This window comes from Colias croceus, chromosome 21 (genome assembly GCF_905220415.1).
Source record: "Colias croceus chromosome 21, ilColCroc2.1".
NCBI classification, from domain to species: Eukaryota; Metazoa; Arthropoda; class Insecta; order Lepidoptera; family Pieridae; genus Colias; species Colias croceus.
The window spans coordinates 8,617,389-8,643,466 of NC_059557.1; the positions used below are offsets into that span (position 1 = coordinate 8,617,389).

The following is a 26,078-nucleotide window of genomic DNA, read 5'->3' on the forward strand; positions in this document are numbered from 1 at the left end:
AAATTAACCGGACATCAAACAAGTTAGTAGCTCAGTTTCACATATTATTATGACATGAGAACACAGAACAAGCGATAGGTGGGAGTCGAGCATACTTCGGCACGAATTGGGTCAAATTCACAGCAATATTGCAACAGATGAGAGTTAAATTAGTAGCATAGTCATAGAAACATTATGTGATGGTGCAGAAAACATACATCGGACTTATTTATGCTTCACTTAATAGGATCCTGAATATCATTAAGGATTGAAAACTTTTCATAAAAAGGCCCCCACGTAAAGACGTACGTACTGACTTTAAAAATTGACTGTCTTTTACAATGGTCGTTTATAGCGTAATAAAACCTAGTCCTATAAACAAAAATGTTCTTAATTGTTATTCAGTCAACCAAGCAAGCAGCGATTATAACAATGTATGAAAATAATGTTTGATTTTACGTCATTTATAGAATCGTAAACTATGCATGTGATGATCATCAGCAAAGGGTTGTGTAATGTGTATGAGCTTCAAGAGAAGGTTTGTGATTTGGTACGATAAAATTAGTAGCACCACAGGTAAGGCCGGGCTGCTAGTCCTACTAATATTATAAATGCGAAAGTTTGTATGGATGTATGGATGTTTGTTACTCTTTCACGTAAAAACTACTGAACCGATTACAATGAAATTAAGCACACATATAGAGGGTAACTTGGATTAACACATAGGATAGTTTTTATCCCGGAAATCCTACGGGAACGGGAACTATGCGGGTTTTCCTTTGCAAACGCGGGCGAAGCCGCGGGCGGAAATCTAGTAAACTAATAAATTGCATCGATACTGATTCAAAATATTCTCCAAAAGTTCGCATTGGTTCAAAAAAAAAACAACGATTAGCGTATAGAAAGAATTTAACAGTGTGCATAAAATAATTGGAATGGATTCGTAAAACACAACAAGAAAATGCCAGCTCCAAATTCTGTGAAAGAGTTTGTTTGTTGACCGATGAGATCGTGGAATGCAGAATACAAACATTTCTTAATATATTTTGCAATCGCTTGTTTGTATCGATATAAGAAACGGGTCCACGCGGGCTTACATAACTTGTATTTATAGAATTACTAGCTTTCCGCCCGCAGCTTCGCCCGCTTTGTCTATAACCTAATAAATGATAACGCCTTCCTCGAGAACCACTCTACCTATTAAAAAAACGGTATCAAAATCCGTTGCGTAATTTTAAAGATTTAAGCGTAAATAGGGATATAGTGACAGAGAAGCTTTGTTTTATACAAGTTTTATACTATGTAGTGATGATACTGAAAATACTTATAGTCTGTGACATTGTGCAGCGGTGTTCGTGATTCAGCGATTGTCTAAAAGCATTCCCGAGATTTATCAGTTTTTGTGAGTTTATTTTTTCTTATTGCTTATTAGTCATTGCGTTGGAAAATACTAAGAGAGCTTCTATATAATACATATTACAAGGACATCTTTGTAATTGTGTGGTGAAAACATAACGGTGTTAATAAAATTAAAATTATTAATTAGATTATTAACTTGATGATTAACAGAATAAGGATTGTTTACGCTACATAAAAAATCATAAAAATATTGAGCTATGTATAAAAATCCATACTAATATTATGTAACTCTGTCTGTCTGTCTGTTACTCAATCACGCCTTAACTGCTGAACCAATTTGCTTGAAATTTGGTACAGGGATATTTTGATACCCGAGAAAGGACATAGGCTACTTTTTACCCCATGACATAGGATAGGTTTTATACCCGAAATCCCACGGGAACGGGAACTATGCGGGTTTTTCTTTGACTGCGGGCAGAAAGCTAGTATCTAATAAATTACCAAAAGCATTAACAAGTCTATGCTTGTAAATTTTATTACATTCACGAAAAGACATGGAACGATCATAAAAACCTTGGTCTTTGGTCTACGTAGTCTTGTTGACATATTAACACTAGTCCATTGCCTAGTATAATATATGTATAGTCTATGTGTACTGCGGGATGACGTACCGTCTGACGTCACGGCTTGTCATCCGTATCCATTTTATAGATAGGTACCTAATGACGTATTTGGATACTATTATATAAAGTTTTTAAATAAAGACATAATCACTATCACGTGCTATCATTATTGAAATTTACTATAAAATAATGCTCTTCGCCAAGAATGTATGTCTGTCTGTATGTTCGCGATAGACTGAAAAACTGCTGTATGAAGTTATTTTCTGTTCTCACCAATGGATAGCGTGTTTCTTGTGAAGGTTTTAGGATACAATTTAAAACATAGCAGTTTTAGAAAACGCGGTAGAAGTCATGGGCTGAAGCTAGCTGATAAAGAAGAGGAATTTACATTAAGACGTGAAGTATCTATTTTTATTGAGTGAGGTATATCATCTTTTTTTTCGACTAGATCAAAATACTTTAATATAGAGGCCATTGCTCGTCATCATCGTGACATAATAATAATAGGTAATCAAAAACATCAAAATACTAAATTAGTATACAATTTGTACTTTAAATTACAAATGAATGAAGGGGTTTATTTATAAAAAGCTTAAAAAAGCTTGGTCCTCATTATTACGTTAAAAAGTTGAAAAACATCCTAATTTACGAAAAAATATGTTTTTCCCACAGCGTATAAACATGTTTGCTTTTATAATCCTCGGAAAGTTATGAGAAAGGTGTACAAATAAAACAAATTGGTCTGGCGACAAATGTGTCAATACTTGAGCAGATGAGCAGCGAGCGACTGAGACAGCTTATCATAATATTTTGGTGAAAGATTGCCTGGTTCAAGGCAAGAGCTTACAGCGAGTATGTGCGGAGATGATAATTCGCTTTTTTATATATTTTGCTGTTAATTTACACGTCAAGAAACAAGGAAATTTTCATATTGCGTTTAATTAACTGAATTTAGTTTAACATCTCCGAAATTTTCAAAACTGGATTTACAAACATAAATTAGTATGACAGGTAAATCTAATAAAAATAATATCTTGAAATAATTATAAGATATTTTTCCGTTACATTTACTATGCGCAAATCATTGTAACTTGTGACCTTTGAACTATACTTGTGAACTAGTGTCAAAATAAATTAATCGTAGAACCTACGCAATTTGACGACCTCTTAACAGCATCTAGCAAGCTGTTGTTTATCTATGGATATTAAAAGATGATGTCTGTGATGATATTGGGAAAAGTTCAAATTTCAAATTCAATTTATTTACAAGAATTATAACAAATTATAGACCTTATAAAATACCATAGACAAATAAGGATACCTTATCTTGGTCTCGAATAATAAACACATTAATATTTAAGTAATAAACACGCTACAAAGCGTACTTCTAACAAGCGTGTCAAATCGCTCGCTCTTAGCCCACACCCGGAACGGATGGCCCCGTTACGATTTACGAGCGGTGGAAATGATTCGCCAATTTCGCGAAAACTAATGTGGTATGTGGCTAGTGGGATAGTATAGCTTTGTTTTTAGCGTTACACGTGCTGTTTTTTATATATTTATATGTGAATTTGTATGGAGGAGGTCTGTTATTTTATGAGTTTAGATATTATCATATTTTGACACTGGAGGTGTGTCCTATAACGTGTTTTGATGAAGAAAATAGATAATAATAAATGTTATGGCATACATTGATACAATAGAAAGAAGAAGGAAAAATAAATACTGGAAATTTACGTAGGAACTTCAAAAATGTAATTAGATCAACTACAACATATTATCATTGAAAAATTAAGGCGAGTTTAAATCACAGGTTTAAATAATAATTCTTCAGTCTTTAGTGAATGGAATTATTAGGCATTAGCTGACATAAACTAATCTGTAGAACTTGTAGACGTATGTAGCGAGATTGTCTACAGTCTACGTCTACGAACTGTAAAGCCTACGCAATGCCTACGCCGTAGCAATGAACTTAGATCAAGTGACATAACTTTAATAGATGCGAAATACCAGCATTTTCTGATATATTTATAAGTTATCGCTGTAAAAAATATTAAAGCAATAATACTATCAAGCTTCGGATATTTATATAGGTCTTATATCTTAAAAGCTTTGTTTATATGAGACTAGCTTACCACCCGCGGCTTCGCCCGCTTTGTATAAAACCTAATAAATTATATACTACTAGCTTTCCGCCCGCGGCTTCGCCCGCGTTTTCAAAGAAAAACCCGCATAGTTCCCGTTCCCGTGGGATTTCAGGGATAAAACCTAGCCTATGTTACTCGTGGATAATGTAGCTTTCGAATGGTGAAAGAATTTTTCAAATCTGCCAAGTAGTTTCGGAGCCTATTCAATTCATACAAACAAACAAACAAACAAAAAAACAAACCTTTCCTCTTTATAATATTTGTATAGATGTATAGAAAACCTTTCTCTTGAATCACTCTATCTATTAAAAAAAACCGCATCAAAATCCGTTGCGTAGTTTTAAAGATTTAAGCATATAAAGGGACATGGGGACAGTGAAAGCGACTTTGTTTTATACTATGTAGTGATTATTAGCTTTATTAACAATACATTGGAATCTAAATAAAGACAATCTAGAGAAGCTATTAAAATGTTCTAATACTGCTTTCTCAAAGCGAATATTATCAATTGAATTCGTTGTTAGACCTGACCAAGGTTTAACAACAGATGTCACGACAAGCTTGCATTAAGAGTACATTCTTGAAGTATTTGTCTTTATAAACATAACATAAAACGCACATAATGCATTCTTTATAATTGAAAAGCTTTCGAAGTGCCACAAAAACTAAGTGCTGACAGAAGACGGTTGTCAACCGCCTAATTATATTTAATTCATGATTTGAATAGCTCATTTGGCGCCAGCTCCTGACTCATCGGATATACTTGTATAAAAATCTCTTCTGATGTATGTGTGCAATCATTTCTATAGTTTATTACATGTGAAGCTTATAGGATCACAATTTAAATAAATTGCGATTGTTATAAAATTTACGTCGCTGCATATTATGGGTGTAAATATAGTTATGTAGTAGAAAAATAGGGATCCTTTCTAAATTAAAATTGGATTGTTTAGTAAAACTATTCTACACTTTACTATTGCAGATTTTTTTATTAATGCAGATAATTTGTTTTTGTAGCTCTAAAAAAACTTCCTTAAAATAATGACCATGAACATACAATTTAAAACATTGATTTGATATAGACCGTATAGTCGAAATCGTAGTCGTCATTGCCTTTGATTGATAATATTGCAATAAAATAATTAGAAGCTCTAGATATGATATGGTGAAAAAGATTAAAAGACTGAATGGAGCTGGATAAATTTGCATAAACATATATTATTACATACTGATATAACACGTATGATGAGGAGCTTTCGATGCAAAATTACATGCTATTAACCAGCGTAAAGCCTTATCATCCATTTGAATAAATTGCTTTCGCCTCTCATTTATTTGTTAATATATATAGAGTTATCAAACATAATATTGATTAGATAATTTTACAATAAGACAATCAAGAGATAATGCATTAAACGTTCAATTGACATTCATCCTTCTACCCTCATCGTAGAATTATTTTTTATGCTTGATTGTAAACATGATACTATCGACAATTAAGCGGCCATAATATTTGTTTTAAATTATTTGTAACTTTAAATATTTGCGATTTATGACAGGTTTATATATTTGTAAATAATAAAGAATGAATAACGACTGACCTGAGGTGTCCACGAAGCGGCCGCCCGGCTGGAGGAGCGGCTGCGCGTGCGCCACAGCCGCCGGCTGACGCTCTGCACCACGCTGCTCGATGATCGTGACTTTTGCATGCCACCTGCAGGGGGAGCCACCGATGCATGAGACCCACGGCCCAATAACGTGGACAGAAACGAGTGCGACTGGGACGGGGACGTTGGCGTCGACGCCACCGACGCGAATTGCAAATCCCTATACGTCAAAACCCATGCCTCGTCCGTCTGACAGCCTTTGTGGGGCCCGTCGTCATCCACATCACTAGGCATACGCGGTTTTATATTACGCAGGTTTTTATCATAGTTAATACGCTTGAAACGATCAGTCTTTTCGGAGTCGACGCTCTTTTTTCGCGCCATTCTCAAGTAGCGTTTGATGGTGTCACTCACGGATTGCGACACGTCGTCATGGTCTACGCTAGAGCGGCGCCGCGGCCGCCTCTCGGGCGGCGGGCTCGTCGGGCTAGTGGGCGCTGTCGCCGCTTCCAGCTTATCTTTGTATGATCTCTCCAGCTCCTGCAACACTTCTTCAGGTATGGGCTCAGTTTGAGTCCCAGCATCCACGCCTCTTTCTTCCTGCGACTCACCCAGTACTTCGATAAGTGGCGGCGGAGACATGGGCGGGGAACGAACATAGTCCTCATCGTTACCGTAAGCACTAACACTCCTACCTCGTATATTAATTCTGGAACTTGACGCACTATACACGCTAGAACTGAACCCACCGGCACTGGGACCGCCACCTCCACTCCTTCCGCCTCTATATGGCTTCGTTTTACGAAGGTCATGGTATAAATTTTTCAACAAATTCCTATCGCTTAATAAATCTTGTACAGATTGATCCTTATTCGACGACCTATTGTAATATCTGCTAAGATGCTCCCGCAATATTCTTTGCGCAGGATCTGTATCAGAGTCTGCGGGAGCGCGCTCCGACTGCCTTTTAAGGTAATTTCGTAGCGCTTTAACGAGCTCCTCACTTTCTGTGAGAGGAGGAGGATCCTTATCGTCTTCTACTTTCAGGTACTTTCTCAATAAATCAACTAGTACTCCTTCATCATTATCTCTAGGCTCAATGTGTGGACTAGTGTTTCTTGCTGCGACATTAAATGCCGCACTGGACGGAGTGAAACCCGATTGTGATGATGGCGGTGGCGCTGCAAAGAAGTCTCTTCTTAACTTTGCTATATCAAATCGGCCACCTGATGTGTGAGGGATGAATAACTCTGTGGGCCGTACGGGCACCGGAGCGTCGTCGGAAGGCGACCGGGCGCGCACAGAGCCACCTCTTGCACGTTTTTTCCGGCGTGGGCGGGCCAACACGCCCGGATAGGAACTTTTCCGCCATAGCAGAAACCTCGGCTCCCGCTGACAGACCTCTTGGAAGTACGACTCGATTCGCGGAACGTCCTCCGTGCGGTTCTGCGCGCCGTCCGGGATGAGCCGGCGGCCGGCGTCCGCCATGTACTTCCATGTTTTCCGCGTCAGCAGCCATCGCTCTCGCGGCCTTTCCCGGCGGCGTACGGCCTTGGTCATGAGGTCTGGGTCGAAGCGGGCTGGGCGGCGCTCCATGCCGTCGGCGGTCACGCGGCGCGCGCGCGGCTCCGTCGCCGCATCTCTCTGCCTCGGCACGCGCACCTGCCTGCGCGAAACTGAGCGTTCCTCACGGCACAGAATATTATGCGCCGAAATAGACGTCCGGTAATAGAGCGGCCGTGAACTGAATATAGGGTGGTCTCGCGCGGCAGCACTCTGCTGAGCGCGGCGCGGACTGGCGCTGCGTAAACAAATGGGCTCCCACGCCGGAGCCGCCCCGGCCCGCGCCGCCGCCCGCCCATTCCTTGACCTATGCGGTGACAACTTTTCCCACCTGTCGTTACTACTGGTCAGGGCTAGCCCTTTACGTAAATATGCTATAAATTCGATGTAACATGTGCAAGGTTTGCGACTGCGTATGTGTTGACATAATGCGTGTTAAATTAGTTTGTGTTATAATAAATTTGTTTTGAATGTAAATTATTTATAATATGTCATTTTCGTATCATAACATGTTTATGAATGTTCTGCTATAATGACGAGACTGATACATTATTTTATATTTATAAATTAAACATTGATATCATCGTTTTATTATATTTAATCTTTATAAATATTTATTTTGTACAGGCTACATCCCAAATCCAAACTTGAGCAGTACGTGTAGCATTAAAGACACTGAGTACTTATCTATTTTCTAAAATCCGTTGGAAGATGATACTAAAATTCTATCACAATAACTCAGGGCATGAAATTCCTTGGACGAACACCAAATTCCGATTAAATTTAGGAAGACAATGGCAACAGAGTTAATTAAAATTGTCGTATTTATAATTAGATTCAGTAATTATAATAATCCTGTCGGTATTTAAATAAATCGTTGATTATGATTCTAATTTCCATTGCAGAAATTTTAATTGTAATTTGTAATTGTAATTGTATTCGAGTGAATTACATAATGATGTCTTAATATAAAAACTTAATAGTTTGGGCAAACAAAAGAATTGATGTTAGATTATTTTCTGAGGAATAAAATTGCTTTGACTTTTTTAAATTTGTGTTAAATAACACGAATATAATATAGTGTGTTAACTTACATTTAAATGTATTTTTTTTAATGTATTTCAATTGCGAAAAGATGAAGCTTCAGTTTGCAGTAGACAATCTAATATATTTTTACATATTGAGATGGAGATTTTTAAACTTCCATGCTTCTTAAAGAGCACAAAATTATTATAAAGGTTTAGAATTTAGAAGACTAACAAATACCGCTATAGTCTGATAAACAACAATAATTTTGCTAAGACATTTATTCATCGAACATCTCATATTGAATCATATAGCATTTGCACGCCTCTGTCATATATTAACTTCCTCAGCCACTTATAAAACGCTCACTTTTAAAAATAAACTTTGAAATAGCTGTCGTTTTAATTCAGCGCCATCTAGTGTGCGATAGAAGAACTATGAAAACGTTCAGACTGAAAATTTCATGACGCGCGAGGTTCGAGTATGAGTGTGTTTGTTTTTTGATAAATGCGCTAGGTGGCGATGGAGGCAATGTTTTATAGATTTTGCTAGTACAATACTTTTGGTACCTATTATGAATTTCTTTGACTATAGGCAATACAGGATTTGTGTTGTGAAAAGATCATACGACTATCGACAATCTGACATGAAAAGATATATAAGTACAAATGTGCTTTTAGCAATCAATTACCCATAAAACATTTTGTAGATCTAATTTAAATACAGGATTGTTAATACGTAGCAAAAAACTCATCACCAATAATTCTCTACGATAAAAGATTATATAGATAAATCTTCAATAAGGTTCTTTAAAACTTTAAAAGCTACGCGGAAATAGGAGCGGCTCCGATGAATCGCAACCTGCACGGTGCACCTGACCATAGGATATAATGACCTGACGCCGCTGACGGACTTTTGGGAAAAATAAATTGTTGGCATAATACTACATAGCACACTTGCATTATATAATTCAAATACGTACTATAGTCTTACGAAAAATAATGCGTTAAATTGCAAGAAAATTACGGATCACAATTTTTCTGCAGTATGCAACTTCGCGAGTTAGTCAACCTTACGGTGACATATTATATGCACAATTTAAGTACCTATGTCTTATTTAAAGTTAATTTTAAATCCCCCTAACCTAAAGCAATCGAGTTTAGTTTAGCAATTAAAGTTTAACATTATTTTTTATAGAATTTAGATGATATACCTATCTTTATCGGACAGCTAATTTTCCCTAAAATTGCAAATGTTACGACCACTTATTCTAACAAACACAGGTTTTAACTGTAACAATATAATATTATTATACTAGCTTTCCACCCGCGGCTTCGTCCGCGTTTACAAAGAAAACCCATATAGTTCCCGTTCCCGTGGGATTTCCGGGATAAAACCTATCCTATGTGTTAATCCAAGTTACCCTCTATATGTGTGCTAAATTTCATTGTAATCGGTTCAGTAGTATTTGCTTGAAAGAGTAACAAACACACACACATCCTCACAAACTTTCGCATTTATAATATTAGTAGGATATAAGTAAGTATGTGTATGAGATTCAATCGATGGCCATCTGCTAATAGAGGGCAAGTTACGTCACAAAAACCACCACTTATAATAAATAATAATTATAATAAATCTTTATTTGGTTGATGTATGTTATAAATGGATGTTTGAACTTTCAATACAGTTATGAGTGCAGGCACATTAGCCAAATTTTTTGCATGCAAAATTTTATCAGTTCTGAGCATCACTTAAAAAATAATAACGTTTATGATGCTATTAGTCATGCATCAAAAACACACTTCAATTTTGTTTTTAATATTTCCTGAAAAACACTTTATTTATGCCCGGTTCCTATATTCAACGGATCGTCATAGTATCAAAGCTACTATCCGTTTTTCTAGAACTAACTACGAGTCGTTATTACCGTTCCACAATTTTATTTCTTGACGTGCTATCGACGGACATCCGTTGGTCATAAAAATACCGAGCCCTCTTCACTCACAGATGTGCGTTTCGTTATAAGCCAAATTGAAATTAAAATAACACAAAATTCAGGACAAAATAAGTTAAATATACAGCCGAATTATAAACTTTAAGAATAAAGTTTCTTATTAATAAAGAACTAATACTAAAGAACTATATATTTGTAGACATCTGCGTGATAATTTTCCTTCTAAACAACCTAATGCGTTACACAGAAAGCAAAAACGGAACGTTTTTCTCGCGCACGCGTGCATTGCTTGTCAGTTGTCAAATTATTGTCATTCATTGTTGATTGATGATTCATTGTCAAGTTTTATAATTAAAGAATAACAATACAACGACCACTGTTTATATATTATTTTATTAAAAATGGATATTACGCCGGTAAGTACGCCTTTATATTTCTTCTTTAAAATCGTCTGCCGCTTACTTTTTGCTTCGGACACTTTTAAAGTCAAACATATATTTCTGTTACAGAAATCGAAGAAGGCTATGAGTAAAGACGAGATTGCTCAATTATTATAACCAGTAAGGAGACTAATGCTTCTACGAATAAATTAAAGGATGAATGTTGGACTTCGTTGACCAACACATTTAATGCAAAAATTGGTCAAATACCTACCAGGAAAACTTTTTATTTTCAGCCAAAAAATTCAAACATAATAAGGATGATGGACAAATATTATGAAGAAATAATTGAAATACTGAACACACAATAACTAATTAATTTTTGTATATTATTAAGCAATATATCTAGACATACGGTAGAAAAAGAATTTGTTAGGTAGTGCAAAATGTAAATCTTATGTAAAAAATGTATTTAGTTCAGAGAGCCTATTACAGCGTTAAGGAATATAATATAGAAGATGATAATCGATGGAGGGTTGTCGTGTAAGAATCACAGGACAGTTCTTTGGCATATATTATGTAGTTACATATTACTATGTAAAATTAAACTGTAATAAAGAAATAAAACTTTTATTCCATTTTATTATGTACTTTTATTTATTTTTTATTATTTACAATACAATGTTTAAAAAATTGATTTCTAAATTGCAAACATAGACATACATATAAATATACTAGTGGTCCGCCCCGGCTTCGCCCTTGAAATACTGAAGACACAATAACTAATTAATTTTTGTATATTATTAAGCAATATATCTAGACACACGGTAGAAAAAGAATTTGTTAGTGCTAAATGTAAATCTTATGTAAAAAATGTATTTAGTTCAGAGAGCCTATTACAGCGTTAAGGAATATAATATAGAAGATGATAATCGATGGAGGGTTGTCGCGTAAGAATCACAGGACAGTTCTTTGGCATATATTATGTAGTTACATATTACTATGTAAAATTAAACATAGTTATAAAGAAATAAAACTTTTATTCCATTTTATTATGTACTTTTATTTATTTTTTATTATTTACAATACAATGTTTAAAAAATTGATTTCTACATTGCAAACATAGACACATATATATACTAGTGGTCCACCCCAGCTTCGCCCTTGGTACATGTTTATGTTTTCTTTCCATAATAACCATCCTCGTACTTCAAGGAACATTATAAAAAAATAATTATCGAAATCGGTCCACCCGTTCACGCGTGATGCCGTGACCAAGGGAAATAGGTCTGCCACTGATATCGATATTGTGCCTAAAGCATAGAACCTCAGCGTCAACAGTAATTGATGTTATGGAGATACCCCATGATTCCTGAAATGACAACATAAATTAGGTATGTAATAAGGTTAGACGTGTTTGGTATAATATTAATGCCTCCATTAAACTAACCTGGCTCCTTTTATTCGTACGTCTGGATAAATTTCAAGAAGTAATTGTTCAACAGATTCTTTATCAAGTCGAAATCTCAATTGAAATTCGTGAGAATCCAGGGTCGCAAAAAAATCCACTCCTTCTCTATAATATATACTCTTTCACGCCCACTATCTTCTTCCGAAATTCGATATAATATTAAACACTTCTCTATCACTATCTGAACTCCACATTTCGATATTGAAGCGGAAACAATGAAATAGTAAGAATTTAACCGCCCGAAATCGACGGGTAAACAAAATGCTATACGAATAGTAACTTTGACAGCATAATGACATTAAAAATATTTATAGGAACGCGATAAACTGTCTTCTCCATACAATATGCTTACCGTTCGTTAATAGTAACCCTCCCATCCGTCAGTAGGAAGCCGTCGGTAAGTTGCTTGACGAGACGTTTTTTATAGGAACGATTTTCGCTTACGCTTGGTTAATTATACTACTATTCGTAACTAAAACGGATCGTTTTTCAAATATAGGAACCGGGCATTAGAGATACATAATATGTATATTCAGGGTGGGTAGGTAATTGACTTAGAGCATCTACACCACAGATCTACACCAACTGAGAACAGGGGTGATTGTAAACAACTCATAAGAAATATCAGACGTAACGCTTAACCACTAGGACATAATTATTATTGTAATGAATTTGATTATCTCATATCATAAATAAAATATTCTACGCCCAACCTAATTCAGCTCCTTGAGAGTAATATAAGTGCAAGATAGAATTGTCTATGGTTGACTTGCCCGGTTCCTATATTTGAAAAACGATCCGTTTTAGTTACGAATAGTAGTATAATTAACCAAGCGTAAGCGAAAATCGTTCCTATAAAAAACGTCTCGTCAAGCAACTTACCGACGGCTTCCTACTGACGGATGGGAGGGTTACTATTAACGAACGGTAAGCATATTGTATGGAGAAGACAGTTTATCGCGTTCCTATAAATATTTTTAACGTCATTATGCTGTCAAAGTTACTATTCGTATAGCATTTTGTTTACCCGTCGATTTCGGGCGGTTAAATTCTTACTATTTCATTGTTTCCGCTTCAATATCGAAATGTGGAGTTCAGATAGTGATAGAGAAGTGTTTAATATTATATCGAATTTCGGAAGAAGATAGTGGGCGTGAAAGAGTATATATTATAGAGAAGGAGTGGATTTTTTTGCGACCCTGGATTCTCACGAATTTCAATTGAGATTTCGACTTGATAAAGAATCTGTTGAACAATTACTTCTTGAAATTTATCCAGACGTACGAATAAAAGGAGCCAGGTTAGTTTAATGGAGGCATTAATATTATACCAAACACGTCTAACCTTATTACATACCTAATTTATGTTGTCATTTCAGGAATCATGGGGTATCTCCATAACATCAATTACTGTTGACGCTGAGGTTCTATGCATTAGGCACAATATCGATATCAGTGGCAGACCTATTTCCCTTGGTCACGGCATCACGCGTGAACGGGTGGACCGATTTCGATCATTATTTTTTTATAATATTCCTTGATGTACGAGGATGGTTATTATGGAAAGAAAACATAAACATGTACCAAGGGCGAAGCCGGGGCGGACCACTAGTATATATATATTATATGTCTATGTTTGCAATGTAGAAATCAATTTTTTAAACATTGTATTGTAAATAATAAAAAATAAATAAAAGTACATAATAAAATGGAATAAAAGTTTTATTTCTTTATTACAGTTTAATTTTACATAATAATATGTAACTACATAATATATGCCAAAGAACTGTCCTGTGATTCTTACGCGACAACCCTCCATCGATTATCATCTTCCATATTATATTCCTTAACGCTGTAATAGGCTCTCTGAACTAAATACATTTTTTACATAAGATTTACATTTAGCACTAACAAATTCTTTTTCTACCGTGTGTCTAGATATTATATTGCTTAATAATAATATACAAAAATTAATTAGTTATTGTGTGTTCAGTATTTCAATTATTGTGTGTTCAGTATTTCAATTATTTCTTCATAATATTTGTCCATCATCCTTATTATGTTTGAATTTTTTGGCTGAAAATAAAAAGTTTTCCTGGTATTTGACCACTTTTTGCATTAAATGTGTTGATCAACGAAGACCAACATTCATCCTTTAATTTATTCGTAGAAGCATTAGTCTCCTTACTGGTGATAATTGAGCAACCTCGTCTTTACTCATAGCCTCTGTAACAGAAATAGGTACCTATGTTTAACTTAAGAGTGTCCGAAGCATAAAGTAAGCGGCAGACGATTTTAAAGAAGAAATATAAAGGCGTACTTACCGGCGTAATATCCATTTTTAATAAATATATAAACAGTCGTCGTTGTATTATATTGTTATTCTTTAATTATAAAACTTGACAATGAATCAACAATGAATGACAATAATTTGACAACTGACAAGCAATGCACGCGTGCGCGAGAAAAACGTTCCGTTTTTGCTTTCTGTGTAACGCATTAGGTTGTTTAGAAGGAAAATTATCACGCAGATGTCTACAAATATATAGTTCTTTAGTATTAGTTCTTTATTAATAAGAAACTTTATTCTTAAAGTTTATAATTCGGCTGTATATTTAACTTATTTTGTCCTGAATTTTGTGTAATTTTAATTTCAATTTGGCTTATAACGAAACGCACATCTGTGAGTGAAGAGGGCTCGGTATTTTTATGACCAACGGATGTCCGTCGACAGCACGTCAAGAAATAAAATTGTGGAACGGTATTAACGACTCGTAGTTAGTAATAGAAAAACGGATAGTAGCTTTGATACTATGACGATCCGTTGAATATAGGAACCGGGCATTATTACGTTGCAGTTGTATACTACAGGCAGTGCCGTCTTTACCATAGGGGCACAGGGGGCCAGTGCCCAGGGCCCCCCATCGTCAGGGGGCCCCCCTGGAGGAGATGTAGGACTGACAATTTTTCTCACATAAATCTCAAAATATTTTATTAAAAAGCAATACAGCTTTTTAATGCCAGAACGTCAGATCATTTTCAGATTTATTCGAATCAAAACATCTATGTTATTACAAGGTTATTACATGGAATAATTCGAGTGATTCGAACACCATTATAATTAACTTATCAGACATTTACTCGAATTATTTATTTACTTATTAACGTAATATAATATATTTTTACTTGAATTATTTTGAGATTTATGAAAATTACTAACAAGTCTAAGTTTACAGAATAGCATACAAGGGCGTTGTGACAAAACTTTAATCTCTGGGCCTCTAGACAAGTGGCAGAAACGCTAGAGAATAGAATCCACTATTGATACTAATTGATATAAGCTTATGACGTTTTGCTAATGTTTCGGTCACACTACAGAGGACGACGACGACCACGACCAAAATTCCCATCCAGTCGAAATTTGGTGAAATTATTAAAAACACAATCTATACTTAATATAATAAAGCTGAAGAGTTTGTTTTTTTGTTTGAACGCGCTAATCTCGGGAACTACTGGTCCGATTTGAAAAATTATTTCGGTGCTAAATAGCCCACTTCTTTGGCAAGATTATAAGATATCAAAATCGTTGAATTACTCCATGACGTTACGGTATTGTTATGATGCGACCTTGAAATTTTACTCTCAACGCGCCTAAAGAAGTTTCACTTCAAAAATATATTAAAATTTCCCGACCTTCTGTTACTACGAAAAAATTTTTTCCTAAAAGTCAACAGATATAGGTTTTTCGTGATTTTTACCGAAACGGTAAGTTTTATCATATAACCACTTTTACCCAAATTGTAGATCATAAAATTATCTATACAAAATAATCAATACATTATTTTCCTAAGATGTAGCTTCCTACCATTTTCTAAGATATAACGATTTATAAACTCATCCCATCCTTATAATATGCACACGTTTCTTAAATCACTTCACACCTAAATGATTTTATGATAAAACTTATCGTTTCAGTATAAATCGCGAAATCACCTATTTTTTTATTTATTTATAACCTGGAATATGTTTTTTAATTCACGTACCGGAATGACAGTTAATTTTGAATTTTATTTTTAGTAATCCTTATTCCTTTGAACAATTTTACTAATTTTCTGCTGGATATGAAATTTTGTAGTTTTGAAGGTCCTAGAATTTAGTGAACTCTGTTCACACCGGACCATTTCTATACGAATAGATGACCAGCGTTTTGACTTTTGCCATTTGCCTAGGCTTTGAATAAATTATGTTAATAACGCACGCAATAATTTTGATCAATATGAAACGGCTACGAAAGAAAAAATCCAGATGCAAATTAAAAAGATAAATTTGAAAAAGAGAAAGTTATAAATTTATTAAAAGTAGAAAAAATTCGATCACGAGGCGGGACTCGAACCCGCATCCTTCGCGCCATTCCGGGGCGGATGCTTGACCAACTCAGCCACTCGTGACCCGCCGGAGCAACCGAATTTATTCTATTCCTTCAGTTTTATGTGTCTTAAGGGACACACCGCACGCCATCTATTGAGATGATTTAACAACCATCTCAACCAATATGAAGCACTTTTCAGTGAATACAATATTGTAACGATGGAACACGACCTTTTTTGTTGAATTTATATTTTATTTATAAAGCATTTGACTGCCATAAAACCTAAAATATAAATTCAAAGAGAAAGGTAATTTGAAAAAGTAATTCTTAAAATATTTCTTAATTAAATTTAATTAAAGTCAACTTTGGAGCGCCATTACAGCAGCAGCGTTTCAAATGAATTATATAAAAAAAAATAAGGAAAAAAAGTTTCCTCAAAAGACCATATTATAATACAAGATTGGTCATAAGTAACTTTTTTGTAAAATGTATAAAAAAATGGAGCAAAAATTTTACATAGAAATTTTCTTTAAGTTTTCTTATTACTTCTTTAAGTTTCAATTTAGGGCAAAAACATATATAATTGTGGGAAAAAATTTGCGTACCTAGTTTGATTTCTTTATATTTCAAAGGGGCCCCCAATTCTTGTGTGCCCAAGGGCCCCGGCATAGTCTAAGACGGCCCTGACTACAGGGGCAACAAAAACTTCCTATACGTCATTTTAAATTGAAATGTAATTCAAAACGCAATAAACGCTCTTAAGTTCAATATTCATAAATAACTGCGTAAGCTAACAAACAGACATTGAAAACTTTTCCATTATGCAAATTGAATTGAATCACAAAATAAACGCTAATCTGTTTGCAGAAGAAATATTTGGGATGAAAATACAAAAGAATTGCCATTGCAAAAAATTATAATTCAGTTATGACAGCTGTGCTCTGGTGACCCAAATTGTGCTCTGAAGGTCTTAGAACTTTTAAGAATTTCATCTATTTATCGTGTAATAATAGTGTATAATGGCGCATGAGGTTATGGTTAAACGTAAATACAGGTCACATACATTAAGTTGCATAATATTTTTATTTGTTTGTTTAAATTTTATAAAAGAAAACAAACAGATATATTTTACACATTTAAATACCTACTTGATAAAGTGAAAAGTTAGGTTCTAATTTATATGAAACAAAAATAGAAATAGAATACTTTATACCTATAATATAATCTTAATTTGGCTTATCGGATCGGCAGCATATTGAAGATTTAAGGCGAATAACTAACGATGTTTATAAAATAATGTTTTTGCTAACATTTTGAACGCATTCTTCTTATAATAAGTTAACATTAGCACTACATATTATAAAGAATTTTAAAACACAATTAGCTCACAACTCCATTGTATACTCTGTCCGTAAGTTTTCAGCGGTTAGGCAGTTAGCTTAAAATTTATGTAGGATAAAATAAGAAATTTTTGTTTAAGGCTAGTTTATGAAGCGCCTGGTGAAACATTCGTTATCTAGAATATGTTCCTTCTCCTAGGTTATATAAAATTGCAATCTATACTAATATTATAAAGCTGAAGAGTTTGTTTGTTTGTTTGAAGGCGCTAATCTCGGGAACTACTGGTCCGATTTGAAATTTTATTTCGGTGTTAGATAGCTCATTTATCGAGGAAGGCTATAGGGTATTATATATCATCACGCTACGACCAACAGGAGTGGAGCCACGTGGGTGAAACCGCGCGGAGCAGCTAGTAATTATATAAAAAAACATTTGAAAATGTCGAGGGCCTACATGTGTCTATTATAAATGTTTATGTAAGTACGTAAATAATAATTAGGTAAATTGGTGGTAGTGATTGACAATATTATAGCTACGTTGTACATACATTATGGCTAGTGAAAAATCTAGAAACAACCCGGGTATTATTTTTAATATCTGCTTCAAGTATCATCATCATTATCAGCCCAATATAATCCCACTGCTGGGACACAGGGAATAAGTCGTAATCCACCACGCTGGCCAAGTGTGGGTTGGTGGATGTCACATGTCATCTTTTGATTCTTCGATATGTCGGTTTCCTCACGATGTTTTCCTTCAGCGTTTAAGTTCTACAAGTATGGCAAACTTTTCTATAGTTGTACTCGTTAATTACTAGATCGAATCCAAACAAATTCTCTTCACTGCGTACAATTTGTCTTTGTTAAAAAAATATAAGATGGACTTTACGATATACGACTTTACGACAGAGTCACGTGTTTTAATATATTACAAGTGATAACTGCGTTAAAAACAACCGACTTCAAACTTGCACTTGCAAAATTTACAAATACCTACAGACAAAAATGCTCATAAAATAAAAACTACTGGGCCTATCCGAATAAACTATCTACCTATCCGGACCAATTCGACACCATCCCGCATCGAACAAAAAAATAATCACGTAAATCGGTTCAGAAACCTCGGAGTAATCGGTGTACCTACATACATAAAAAAAAATATATATACCGGCCGAATTGATAACCTCCTCCTTTTTTTTGAAGTCGGTTAAAAATGAAATGAAACATTTGATACAAATACTACTTCCCCAACAATTTAATTTTAAATGTGTAGTGTCGTTGGCCGACCGATTAACGAACTCTCAAATGACATCTAATTTATTAACACTTGTATTTTTATAAAAACGTCGACATTTATCTTCTCCCGTTACTTAAATTACAGGAAAATTCAGTTTAAAAAACATGTATGGAGTTGAAAAAGTCTGCTAAAGATTTGGTTTTTGGATGAGTAAGCGCGGATTTTATTTTTCATTCTTGTTCAAGTAAGTCTGTCGTTTACCGATAGCATCGTTCATATTGAGAGATCAAATTCAGAATACTTATGTATCTAAGCCAAAATCGGTTGCTACGATCACGCTGTTCCGTGGCTACGATCTAATGAACTGCGGGTCCGATTAAAAAAAAATTAAACAAAAAAATATTACTAAATTCTTACGAAACTGTTTTTAGCGCACTTTGCCCTGTTTATTATTACTTTTGCACTGCGTCTCCTCGTCCACCAGGTTGTCCGGAAGAGATCGCTGTCTGAGCGATAAGACCGCCTGTTGTGTGTTGTGCTCTTTTATTAACTAATGTATTGTGTCCTTAGTCCTTACCTACTTGTACTTTTCTCTGTGGTGCACAATAAAGTATTTTTGTTTGTTTGAAACTGCGTGACTGATTCTAGGATCGCTTACAAAGTGGGTCAAAATCGAGTATAAAGCAGTCGGTTACATACCAACATACAAATAGGTATGTGAATATAATGAAAGCGTTTTAAAAACAGCAAAAATTTCCAACAAAAACCCAAATTGCAACCCTACCCTATTACCCTCCATCATAATATCAACTATTTTAGATCTTCACTGCGTCACTTCCATTAAGCACTTTCGATCCGTATGAATCGGGTTCGTGACAGAATGCGCACGCGCAAGCCAACAATGCGATTGTTACCGAACATTAGCAATGCAAAACGTTATTAATATATTTTTATAGCGAGTCTCTGGCAACCGGGTTGCGCCTCATGGATATTTGACGTCAGATCGGATGTGGGTCGGATCCTTATAATAGTTTATTTTGTTGCATTATTAGTCAATGAGTGAACCCAAAACTCAAGGTATTCATATACAAATAGTTTATAGTAAGGAGACTTTTAAACCATTAATTATTTTTTGGAGTAGTAGGCAGTAGATATTATTAGTCATATGTAGTTACTTACTACTTCCTAATTTGTTACCTACCTTTAGTTTCTGAGATCTATTTTTTAATTACCTACATTAGCGTTAGCTATTATCTATTATATAAAGTATTAATGTGCCTCTGGAAAACATGCAGCATTGTTATGAAGAAGCAATGTATACTCAACCATAGATACGGAATGATTTCCATAGACTACATACAAACTCTAGTTCCAATTTATTCCGCTAGAGGTCGTCGCTGTCACCAGCAAGGTGATGGGGGAACCAAATTCATTTTTCGAATCATAGCGTTGTGTACTCTCGCCATAGGCGGTCGTTTCAATAAGCATTACTAGTGTACAAGTGTTCAAAAGTTTAAAGTGCTAGTGTGTGAATAATTTAATAATTTTTCAAAGTCAACCGTTACTGTTCGTAATGAATTCGCCACCTAACGACGACTTCGAGGAGCCTTCTGGGGCCCCTAGGGGCTCAGAAGGTCATTGTTCTGCTGCTTCGCCCTCGTCAGCGAGCCGGAGCGACAACAAACGGAAGAAATGTACTTCAAGTTCGAGTGACAGCGACTCTGACCCGGAGGTCGACGTGCCGACGACCAAGAAACAAAAATCGAGTACTGAGGTAACCGCCGATCCTCGGATCGACGTACTATATGCCCAGGTCAGTTTTCTTACAAATTATTTAATGCAGCAACAAAGTGCTCAAAATATAAAAGAGTCTAATAATAATGTTGAAGTACCCGCAACCGAAAATATCGAATTTTTGTCGAATCCATCAACGAGTACAAGCAAATCAATAGATTTAGGAGTTTGTAAAACGGTTTTTGACGAGAAAAAAGTTCTTAAACCCGCGAATGAAAAATTATTACGTCAATTAATCGAGCTTCAACAATTTAATTCGCCAACGTGGCCTCATATTCGCTATTCCAAAGCATTAACGGACATGCTAGCCGCGCCAGGTTTTTGTAGTTTAAAAATTAACGACGAAATGTGTTCTTTAAACAAAGGTAAAGATTTCTTAGCATCAACCGAAGAAATTATGGCCGCGGTTACAAATGCATTATTACAACAAAGGGAATTATTACAATCGGGCTTACAGGAGCTCATTAATTGGGCCCACAATTGTCAATCAGAACTTAATCCAGATAATCTTTTTAAAAAAATTTCTGACGCGTTTGGTACTTCATCTCCGTCATATAAGCTATCGGAACAAACATTACAAATTGTGTGCGGTAAAAGATCCGAGTGTATCGAAATTAGGAGAAAAAGATTATTAGACGGAATTATGGATAAAAATATTCAAAGCGCGCTTAGGAATATCCCTCCGAGCGAAGAACATTTATTTAATAAGACTAAACTCTTAACGTTTATACAATCGCTAGGCGGCCCTCACTTTTGGTTACTGCCCTCACAATCACAAATTTATAAAAAAACGGAACCACTTAAAAAGAAGTACAAGGATTCGATACCTTCTACTTCCAAGGCTCAATACCGTTCAAATAAAAACGTTACTCGAGATACATTTAAAAATTCGCAAAATAATTTTAAAAAGACAAATAATTTTAAACAAACTAAAAATAATTCCTTTCGAAACAAAGAAGATAGGAAGTGACTATCCGACACACTTCAGGGGGGGTTGTTTAAAAGCTTTCAAGAGCCGTTGGCAAGCATTGGGCGCGAACAAGTTTATAATTTCGGCAATAACACACTTTCGATTACCCCTGGTAAAAAAACCACCATTAATAATGCCAACAAAGGAAATTATGAAACAATATTCAACAACCCCGTCCCCTGCAATGTCTCAATCAATACAGGAGCTTCTGGATCAAGGTGTACTGAAGATCGTCACCAAAAGAACTCCCAGTTTTATTTCAAAGCTTTTTCTGAGGAAGAAAAGCGACGGCACTATGCGTCCGATATTCGACCTGCGGGAACTGAACAAATTTATAAATGCAAAGCATTTTCGCCTGATTTCGCACTCCACGGTTCCCGAGTTTCTCCAGCCAGGGGACTGGATGGTAAAGCTAGACATCTCGTCAGCCTATTTTCACCTGGCCTGCGCCAAGTCTCACCGGCCTTTTATGAGAATAAGTTACCAGCTCCAACTTTACGAAATGACGTGCCTACCCTTTGGCCTAGCGTCAGCGCCGTACCTTTTCTCTTCAGTAACATGTTGGGTCGCGGAGACCCTGCGTGCAAAAGGTTGTCGAGTTCTAGTGTATCTAGACGACTACCTTCTGGTCAATCAGGACCAGTCCAAGTTATGTCGTCAGGCTGCGGAAGCCGTGCGGCACTTGGAATATCTGGGATGGCAGATAAACTACCAAAAATCGGTTTTGACCCCCACTCAAGACTTGGAATATTTAGGCATACGATGGCAGACTGCAAAAAATGTTATGTCACTACCAGAGAAAAGGAGGGACAAGCTGGACAACGCCATAGCTCAGGTTCTGAAGAAACAACAGGTAAACCTTCGAGAACTACAATGCCTTTTGGGTCAACTGAACTTTGCGAATTTCGTTATCCCGCGGGGCCGATTACATTGTCGCAGAATGCAGATCTTTCTGCGTCGCTTCAACAAGAAGAGATCGCGACAGAAACTGCCAGTCCCAGCCATTGTGGCACAAGAGATGACGTGGTGGCGCGGAGCTACCCGGCACAGCATGCCAATACACAAAAAACCTGCCACCCATTTCCTGGCGACGGATGCTTCGGACTTTGGTTGGGGAGCCCAATTGAATGGGAAGACTATGTCAGGAGTCTGGTCAGTCCGTCAGAGAAGGTGGCATTGCAACAAAAAAGAGCTATACGCCGTAGTAACGGCTATAGAGAAGAATGTAGAACTGTTGCGCAATGCACACGTTCTAATTCAGTCAGACAACAGGACACTGATTGCTTATATTCGAAAAGAAGGGGGGACGAGATCGATAGCCTTGTTAACACTAACTTCCAGGTTGTTACAGATAGTGGACCGCTACAAGATAACGGTGAGCGCATATTACCTACCGGGACGGTACAATATAATAGCGGACAGGCTATCACGAGGAAAACGTCCAGCAGAGTGGCATCTATTACCAAGAGCAACAGCGAAAGTGTTCCAGAAGTGGGGACAACCCCAGATCGACCTGTTTGCTACAAGAAAGTCTGCAGTAGTACAGGAATACGTGTCGATAGACTGCAGAGATCTATCAGCAAGTTATATAGACGCCTTCAGCAGGCCATGGAAGTATCAGCTAGCATGGGTATTCCCACCGCCAAGCCTCATACCACGGGTGCTAGCACATCTAAACAGTGCAACGGGAACGTATCTTGTAGTAGTCCCAGAATGGCCGAAGGCGTTTTGGCTCCAGGACCTGAAGGTCAGAGCCCTGGAACACCCGTACCAGATCATGAACCTGCCAGAAGTGCTGATAGATGTAACGACACTGTTACCCCCACCACAAGTGCAGACATTAACCCTGAAAGTTTGGAGGATTGGGGGTGGGGCGAACTAATAAAAGATTGGTCAGAGCAGGAAAAGAACCTGTTAAAGAGAAGCTGGCGAGTTTCCACATTATCAACGTATACGCCAGCCCTCAGAAGATGGCTATCCTGGTGTGTCAATTGTTCAGTAAATCCAAAGTGTCCAAAGCCAGCGGATATCGCCCGTTTTCTAATACATCTTAACGTAAATGAAAAATTATCATACAGCACGATACTGGTCCATAAATCAGCTATTTTAACATTCTGCGGTCCTCATATAGAAAAAGAGTCATTTTCAAATTTTATTATTAAACATACCCTTAAAGCAATTGGCGCCTGTAACCCTAAGGCTGTTAGACCGTTGATTATATGGGATCCGAGAACTGTTCTTGAGTGGCTCTCGTCTAACCCGCTAAAGGATACCCTATTTGATATTTCTCGTAGAGCAGCTACGATATTATTACTAGCTTCAGGACGACGGGTTCATGATCTTACTTTGTTAAATATATCGGATAATAGTTTCTTTGATAATGGTGAAAACATCTACCTAATACCAGCTTTTGGTTCAAAAACAGATACTCATAGTTCTCGTCAATCAGCTTGGAAACTTACGAAACATCCGGATAAAAACATCTGTCCAGTTACTTTTGTACGGCTTTTAATACAAAAGAGTTATTCAAAACGTAGTGAAGCTAATAATTTAAAAAACCTATTCATAACATTCGGTAACAAAACTAAAGCTGCTTCCCGTACAGTGATTGGGAATTGGGTACGCTCTGTACTCAGAGACAGCGGAATAAATGCTTCTCCAGGCAGCTGTAGATCGGCGGTAGCATCATTAGGATGGCTGGAGAATCAGCCTATAGATGAAATATTATCACGAGGAAATTGGAAATCCTCCGATACATTTTTTAAACATTATTGTCGTGAAATTGAGCTATCTAATGAAAATAATCGAAATTTGATTTTTAATACTTTTACATTATCATAGAATATAGATTTTTAACGTTAATATTTTTATATTGATTGAATGTTGATTAAAAGTTAAAGGCTACTTAAAATAGTATATTATTTTAATTTGGTCTAAACATAAAATATTGTGCATATTAATTATGTGAAATGATTTAATGATTACAAGTAAGGAAATATGAAAAATGCTATAATAAATTGTTTGAATATTATATATGACTTTTATTTTGTATACCTATTTTATATTCATCATAGCGTTGTCTTTTTATTTCACCAGCAGATAACAAACACGTCTTCATAACAATGCTGTATGTTTTCCAGAGGCACATTAATATAACGGTTTTACATTACAATAAAACCGATATTATGTGCCGAAAAGGAAAACATACAGCATTGCAGGAAGTCCTTCCTGGTGAAGACTATGATTCGAAAAATGAATTTGGTTCCCCCATCACCTTGCTGGTGACAGCGACGACCTCTAGCGGAATAAATTGGAACTAGAGTTTGTATGTAGTCTATGGAAATCATTCCGTATCTATGGTTGAGTATACATTGCTTCTTCATAACAATGCTGTATGTTTTCCTTTTCGGCACATAATATCGGTTTTATTGTAATGTAAAACCGTTATATTCTGTGCTTATGTTACGGTTTCGAAAAGCTATTCAGACAGAGAACAAGAGATTTTCAGTTTATTTTTGAAATCGCATATATTTTCTTCAATATTATACGGTACATCAATACGGTACACTAAGCATCGACTTCCATGTTTAATTTCAGTTATACCAATTCCATCAAAGCTTTATTTACTATAGATTTATACATTACAAATACGTGTTTGTTAATTAATTTACAATAAAATTCTTAAATCATTTAAATGAAGTCAATGAAATAGAACGCGTAAAAAATTGAGTTCAGTAGATATCTACGATTCCGTCTATCTATTTAAGCTTGCCTACAGATGAAATATAATTCTAAAACTCTTATCGTGATCAAATCCATAGTAATACCGAAGCTATGTACATTACAAATGTACCATCATCATTCTTATTAACCGACTTCAAAAAAAAGGAGGAGGTTATCAATTCGGCCGGTATATTTTTTTTTTTTTTTTTTTTTTTTATGTATGTACACCGATTACTCCGAGGTTTCTGAACCGATTTACGTGATTCTTTTTTTGTTCGATGCGGGATGGTGTCGAATTGGTCCCATAAAAATTTTATTCGGCTAGGCCTAGTAGTTTTTATTTTATGAGCATTTTTGTCTGTACTCGATGACTTAATTTCAATGTAGCATAAGGTAGCAAGTAACTTTGATTCACTTCCCGGTAACCGATTGAGCTGAAATTTTGTATACGAATGTAAATTGGATAGCGATGAAACATTATCATGACATGGAGCTGATCTGATGATGGAATCGGAAGGTGGCCATAGGAACTCA

General features: G+C 35.9%; 1 protein-coding gene across 2 annotated transcripts in view; it reads right to left on the reverse strand.

Moving 5' to 3' along the window:
- LOC123701208 overlaps positions 1–7,499 on the reverse strand; it is a 51,137-nt gene extending 43,638 nt beyond the window's left edge. For both annotated transcript variants that reach the window (XM_045648605.1, XM_045648604.1), the window contains exon 1: positions 5,710–7,499. In XM_045648605.1, the coding sequence (XP_045504561.1) occupies positions 5,710–7,311 (1,602 nt within the window). In that variant the 5' untranslated portion in view covers positions 7,312–7,499. The remainder of the gene's footprint in view (positions 1–5,709) is intronic.
- Between the last annotated feature and the right edge of the window lie 18,579 nt (positions 7,500–26,078).